The following is a 7,428-nucleotide window of genomic DNA, read 5'->3' as shown; positions in this document are numbered from 1 at the left end:
AGGTATGGCACTGAGAGGTATGTCACTCAGCACAGGTATGGCACTGAGAGGCAGATAGGAACCCACATAGAGGTGGCACTGCAGATATGGCCACAAGTCGTGTCCCTGCCAATCTCACTCCCCAAGATTACCTCATAATCATTGTCATGTGGCTATACTCTCAATTCGCAGACATTTCTTTAGTATCTACTGTGATGTGAGCCAATAACTCTCCTAGGCATCAGGGATACCTTATGAATGATCCATGGTCCCAGTCTTTATGGAATATATAACACAATGTAGAAAGAAAGCAATGCACTAGATATGTTACATTTTAACTTTTCTTAACACAGGAAAAGAGACAGTATGCATAAAGGGAGAAATTATTTGGGTGTGAGCAGAAAGATAACTTCCATGACTTCAGTCCATGAAGTAGATGTCGTTTAAGCTTCAATCATTTGGCACATCCTTTTTTTTTTTTTTTAAGAGACAGAGTCTCACTTTGTTGCCCTCGGTAGAGTGCTGTGGTGTCACAGCTCACAGCAACCTCCAACTCCTGGGTTTAGGTGATTCTCTTGCCTCAGCCTCCTGAGTAGCTGGGACTACAGGCGACCACCACAATGCCCAGCTATGTTTTTGTTGCGGTTTGGCCGGGACCTGGTTTGTACCTGCCACCCTCGGTATTGGGGCTGGCGCCCTACCCACTGAGCCACAGGCCCTGCCCATTTGGCACATCTTTTTTTTTTTGAGACGGAGCCTCAAGCTGTCCCCCTGGGCAGAGTGCCCTGGCATCACGCTCACAGCAACCTCCAACTCCTGGGCTCAAGCGAGTCTCCTGCCTCGGCCGCCACAACGCCCGGCTGTTTTTTGGTTGCAGCCGTCATTGTTGTTTGGCGGGCCCGGGCTGGGGATTCGAACCCGCCACCTTAGGTGTATGTGGCTGGCGCCTTAGCCGCTTGAGCCACAGGCGCCGAGCCCCTTTGGCACATCTTTATTGAGCACTTACCATTTATTAGATACTGTTCTGGTGCTAGGAATACAGCCAAATCTAAGATACCAAAAAAAATCCTGGGCGGCACCTGTAGCTCAGTGGGTAGGGCACCAGTCACATATACCAACCTGGCAGGTTCTAACCTGGCCTGGGCCTGCTAAACAACAATGACAACCACAACAACAATAACAAAAAAATAGCCGGGCATTGTGGTGGGCACCTGTAGTCCTAGCTACTTGGGAAGCTGAGGCAAGAGAATTGCTTAAGCCCAGAATTGGAGGTTGCTGTGAGCTGTGATGCCACGGCACTATACCCAGGGCGACAGCTTGAGACTCAGTCTCAAAAAAAATAAATAAAGATAAATAAAGATACCTGGATGAAAAGGAGTTGTCAAGATGAAAAAAGCAGAAGTAGGAAAGAATGTTAGGCATATAGGGGAAAGCATAGAGCGGAGGCCCTGAGCAAGATACAGAAGTGGTTTGTAGGGAGAATACAAGACAGTAAGTAGCCTGTCAGGAGCAGCACTGAGGGCTGGGGAAGTCATGCAAAAATTCAGGACTTGACCCTTTAGGCAATAGGATTTTAGCAAGGGTGATGTGAAGACTGGATTTTTAAAAATCTCACTCTAGATGATAAAAGTGTGATGAGATACAGATGCCAGTGACAAGTCTGCAGGGCTTCCTCTTAGAGATGTGCAAAGGGGACAGATCCAGGAGATGCCTATGAGGATACAGCCTGAGTCAGCAATCTCAGTTGATCTCTGAGAATGTAAACACCACAGATGCTCTACAAAGAAGGAAAAGTAGGCTCAGCACCCATAGCTCAGCGGTGAAGGGTGCCGGCCACGTACACTGGGGCCTGCTAAATAACAATGACAACTACAACAAAAAAAATAGCCAGGCATTGTGCTGGGTGCCTGTAGTCTCAGCTACTTGGGAGGCTGAGGTTGCTGTGAGCTGTGACGCCACGGAACTCTACCCAAGGCAATAGCTTGAGGCTCTGTCTCAAAAAAAAAAAAAAAAACTAACTTAAGCCCAAGAATTTGAGGATGCTGTGAGCTCTGATGCATGGCACTCTCTCTAGGGTGACAGTGAGACTCTGCCTTGGGGGAAAAAAAGGAAGAAGAAGAAGAAGAAGAAGAAGAAGAGGAAGAGGAAGAGGAAGAGGAAGACAGAGGGGGTGAGGTGGAGGATGAATCAGCAGATCCTAAGTTAGGGAAATAGCAAGACCCCAGTGCTTGTGTGTGCTTTTCTCCTGACTCACACGTTGCAGCTTCCTCCAGCCCTAAATCCTTCTCTATCTCCTCTTTAGTTCTTTGCCCAGGATGACCTAGAGATCAAAGCCAGCGGCAGTGGGAGAGGAACCATCTCGGTAGGTCTGCTATCTCAGTATCCTAGCCCATTCAGCTGCTGTAACAAAATAGCATAAACTGGGTAGCATATAAAGCAGAAATCTATTGCTAACGCTTCTGGAGACCCGAAAGTCGGAGATGGAGGCACTAGCCAATTTGGTATCTGCTGAGTGCCTGCATTCTGGTTGATAGATGGCACCTTCTTGCCATATCCTCTCCCATAATATGATTACTATTTTAAAATAATAAAGGGGCAAAGGCTGCTCTCTGTGGTCTCTGTTGTAAGGGCACTAATCTCATTCATGAGGACTTCACCATTATGATACAATCACTTCCCTAAGACCCTACCTCCCAATACATCACATTGGTGATTGGGTTTCAACATATAGATTGGGGGAGGGGAACAAAACCATTCAGACCACTGCACACCCACTCTCGAGATCCTTACTTGGATCCCTGGGCCTTCCTAGTTGATGCAGGTAGGAGCAAGTCCTAGACCCCAAGACAGGATTTGCAGCAGTAATTTTAGCTATAATTGGGGGCACTATTATTTGCTCGGAACCAAACTAAGGATACTTCAAAACCACCTTGGTAAGTGGTCTTGCTATGTTGTCTAGGCTGGTTTCTAGAGAAATGAAAGCTCAGAATGCTCCTCAGTTGTTCCAAATTAAGAGTCAGGGAAGGGGGGGCAGAGGCCATTGGATCTCTTTTTTTCCCTTATCCTGATTCTCTCGGGGGTAACTCCTTTCCTTGATCCTCCAAGAGAAGATTCTCTGTCCAGGATACCTCCGAAGGCTTCAATGATGACTCTGCCCTTCACCCAAAATCTGAGCAAGTGTTTCTATTATATGTTCCATCCCTATGCACAGGGGTCCTCAAACTTTTTAAACAGGGAGCCAGTTCACTGTCCCTCAGACCGTTGGGGGGCCGGACTGCGGGCCCCGGGACGAGTCGGCTGCTAAGCAGGACAGGCAGCGGCGGCAAAAACACCTGGCAGGCCGGATAAATGTCCCAGGCGGGCTACATATGGCCCGTGGGCCGTAGTTTGAGGACGCCTGCTCTATGGCCTCGGAGGGCAGCCCTTTTGCTGACCAAAAGGTTGCCTGTTATCCTGTTCCAGACAATGGAGTCCTGGTTGAATCCCTGTCTTTGTTGTGTGACCTTGGACAAGTCACCTTCTTCCTTAAGCTTCATTGAATTTTTTTTCCCTTTTTGAGAAAGCTAGAGGCTAGAGTGCAGAGGCACAGTCACAGCTCACTGTAGCCTAGAGCTCCTGGGCTCAAGTGACCCTCCCACCTCAGCCTTCCAAGTACCTGTGACTACAGGTGCACAACATCATACGAGGCTAATTTTTTCTTTATTTTTATTTTTATTTTTTGAGACAGAGCCTCAAGCAGTCGCCCTGGGTAGAGTGCTGTGGCATCACAGCTCACAGCAACCTCCAACTCCTGGGCTCAAGTGAGTCTCCTGCCTCTGCCTCCCAAGTAGCTGGAACTACAGGTGCCAGTAGCTGGAACTACAGCTATTTTTTGGTTGCAGCCGTCATTGTTGTTTGGCAGGCTGGACTGGACTCGAACCCACCAGCTCAGGTGTATGTGGCTGGCACCCTAGCCACTTGAGCCACAGGCACCGAGCCAAGGCTAATTTTTTAAAAGCCTTTTAGAGAAGGGAGGGGGTAATGGGTGGAGGGAGGGAGTTTGGAGGGATTACTTCTGAGGTTTACCTTATAGGGGTACAGGTGAATCTTTCTAAGAGTAGAATGTGAATGTTTTAAAGCAATAACTGAGAAAATGACATGAAGGCTGTGTTGACCAGTTGATGGAAGTATTTCAGATTGCATGTGAAAACCCCACACTGTACCCCAGAAGTGCATTAATGTACATAGTTACCGTTCAATAAAAAAAAAGAAAAAAATAAAAAATAAAAAAAATAAAAGCCTTTTAGAGACAGAGTCTTGCTATGTTGCCTAAGCTGGTCTCAAATTCCTGGCCTCGAGTGATCCTCCTGCTTTGGCCTCCCAAAGTGCTGGTATTACAGGCATGAACCACCACACCTGGCCCTTAGTGAGATTTAAATTTAAATGATTAAAATTGAAGAAAATTCAAAATTCACTTTTTCAATTGAACCAGCCTCATTTCAAGTCTTCAACAGTCACAGGTGGCTAGTGGCTGTCATAGATAGAAACCATTCACATTGAAGCAGAAAGTTCTATTACACAGAGCTCTAGAGATTTCCTGAAATACTCTAGAGATTTCAGGCCACTGCACCTAGAAATTAAAGGGACCAATCTTGCAGTGAAATCCCTACCCGGCCAGAGAATTGGGCACTCCCAAGACTGGAGTGTGGAATAAAGGGAGTGAGTAGAGATGAGTTCTGACACCCCCTCTCCTTCTCTTCCCTGGCAGATCCTGACCATGTACCACAAGTCCCCAGAGTCTTGGGAGGACACCTGCAACCTGTAGTACCTGAATGTGACTCTCCAGAGTACCCCAGAAGGTAAGCCTGGACCCAGGGATGCCCAATCCTTCTCCTTTACTATTTTATTTTGAATATTGTTTAGTAAGAACGTTTATTGCTTGATCCAGTCATTCAACAAATATTTAGTGAACCAAATCATTTGTTGGCCCTGGGAGCATAGGCATGAAAAGAAAATAATTTCTTCTTCTAGGAGCTACATTCTAGTGGGAGGACATAAATAATAATACATAAATTGCAATATACTGTGCCAATACTATTATTCAATTTATAAACTAAATAAATAAATCTACAATTTAAACAAATAAATATATAGCATAATAACAGGTGATGATAAGTACCATACAAAATAATGTAGGAAGATGTAATAGAGGCTTGTGAGACATCCAGGGAAAGCTCTCTGAGGATGTGGCATTTTTTCTGAGACAAGAAAGAAGGGAGAGAATGAGCCGTGAAGAATCTGAGGGAGGCAGGGCACAGTGGCTCACACCTGTAATTCCAGCACTTTGGAAAGCTAAAGTAGGAAGATTGCTTGAGGTCAGAAGTTCAAGACCAGCCTCAGATACTGCGAGACCCCATCTCTAAAAATAGTCAGACATTGTGTCAGACGCTTGTAGTCCCAGCAAGACCCCCATAACTACAAAAAAGTAGAAAAATCAGCCAGCTAATTTTGAACATGTGTAGTCCCAGCTATCCTGGCTCTATAAAAAGAAGAGCTGAGCATGGTGGCTCATGCCTGTAATCCCTCTGGGAGGCCGAGGTGGGTGGATTGCCTGAGCTCACAGGTTTGAGACCAGCCTGAGCCAGAGTGAGACCCTGTCTCTAAAAATAGCTGGGTGTTGTGTCAGGAGCCTGTAGTCCCAGCTACTTGGGAGGCTGAGGCAAGGGATTAGCTTAAGTCCAAGAATTTGAGGTTTCTGTGAGCTGTGATGCCATGACACTCTACGGAGGGTAACAAAGTGAGATTCTGTCTCAAAAAAAAGAATGGAAGAAGAAGAAGAATCTAAGAGAAGAGCCTCCAGCTAGGTGGGACAGCAGGCACAAATGCACTGACACAGAAAGGAGCTCACTGTGTTTGACAGACAGTGAGAAGGCCAGCATGGCCACAGAGAAGCAAGGGGTAGAGTTTTAGGAGAGAGTGGGAGACATGGTGGGAAAAAATAGGGACCTGTTTGCCACAGTAAGGACTTTGGCTTTTGCTCTGCGTAAGTGGGAACGATAGAGGCTTCTAAGCAGAGGAAGGACATGACCTAGCACAGGTTTGCATAGGTTCCCTCTGACCACTGTGGAGGAATCATACTGTAGAGGGTAGAGATGGAAGCCAGAAGATCAGGGAGGAGGTGACTGCATTGGTCCTGTAGGAGAGAACAGAGGGGCTGTAGAAATAATCGGAAATGATGGGACTCTATAATTCCCAGCCTAGGGCACCAAGAAGGAGAGAGGACTCTGGGAGCTCACTATGGGAGTCAGGGAAACAAACCTCATTAGTCCCAAGAATTTTCGGGACTAAAAAAACCAAGGCTTTGATTTGGTTACTATTCCATCATCATCACCACCACCACCACCATCATCATCACCATAACTGACAGTTACAAAGCACTGATCAGGCACCATGTTGAGTCATTTATTTACATTAACACATTTAATCTTCATAAAACCCTGTAGGGTTGGAATTATTATTATGACTCCCATTTACAGATTGGGGAAACTGAAGCACAGAGAAGTTAAGCAACTCACCCAAAGTCACACTGCAGAGACAGGATTTGAACTCAGGAAGCTAGCACCAGAAGCTGTGCTTAATCACTGTCCTACCCAGCCTCTAAACTGCTGCCTTCTCTTTGCAGAAAAGAAAAAGAGGGAGGAGACCTTTCAGCTCTGAATGGAAACACCGTCAGGGCACCAGAATCTTGGACAGGGCAGGAGGAGGGCCCACTCTCTGGTCTTCAGATCCCTACACAGCTCTCCCTGTGTACTGAGTGGAGAGTGAGAAGCTTGCCCCTACCCTCCTTCTCCCCTCCCCTATCTGCCATGTTTGCATGTCCCCAGATGACATCCTCTGCTTTGGCCAACATGCTATATGACTCACATGGCTAAAGTTGGCTCCAAACCCCACAATTCTCCTCTTCTTCAGACATGCCAGCCCTCACTCCAGTCCTGCTCTGACTCTTGCCCAGGTCTGCTCCAGATACAAACAAAGACATTTGCACCAGAATGTTTATTGCAGCCCAATTCATAATAGCCAAGACATGGAAATAGCCCAAGTGTCCATTGACCCATGAATGGATTAACAAATTGTGGTATAAATACACCATGGAATACTATGCAGTATTATTATTATGTTTACCTGGATGGAGCTGGAACATATTCTTCTTAGTAAAGTATCTCAAGAATGGGGAAAAAGTATCCAATGTACTCAATATTACTATGAAATCAATATATAACCACCTACATACTCATGAATGGCAAAACATAACTATAGTCCAGAAAGTAGAAAGTAAGAGGAGAGAGAGGGGGGATATAGGAGGAAGGAAGGTATTCGGGGGGAGGGACCTCAACTAATGTGCATGATGCAATGGTACATTTCAAAACTATTAAGAAATGCATATGGCTGGCTCGGCGCCTGTGGCTCAAG

The 7,428-nt window shown here is 46.1% G+C and overlaps 1 protein-coding gene across 1 annotated transcript in view; it reads left to right on the top strand.

Annotated features, from left to right (window-relative positions):
• The window catches only part of LOC105887808 (complement C3), a 32,585-nt gene that overhangs the window by 20,939 nt on the left and 4,218 nt on the right, over window positions 1–7,428 (top strand). Inside the window, 4 exon segments of the mRNA XM_012810139.1 lie at window positions 500–506; window positions 2,282–2,341; window positions 4,727–4,817; window positions 6,641–6,686. Coding sequence (XP_012665593.1) covers window positions 500–506; window positions 2,282–2,341; window positions 4,727–4,817; window positions 6,641–6,686 — 204 coding nt within the window.

This window comes from Otolemur garnettii, unplaced genomic scaffold, assembly GCF_000181295.1.
Source record: "Otolemur garnettii isolate 467f Iridium unplaced genomic scaffold, OtoGar3 scaffold00127, whole genome shotgun sequence".
NCBI lineage: Eukaryota > Metazoa > Chordata > Mammalia > Primates > Galagidae > Otolemur > Otolemur garnettii.
The sequence above is the reverse complement of the archived record's forward strand: the minus strand, read 5'-3'. Positions and strand labels throughout refer to the sequence as shown.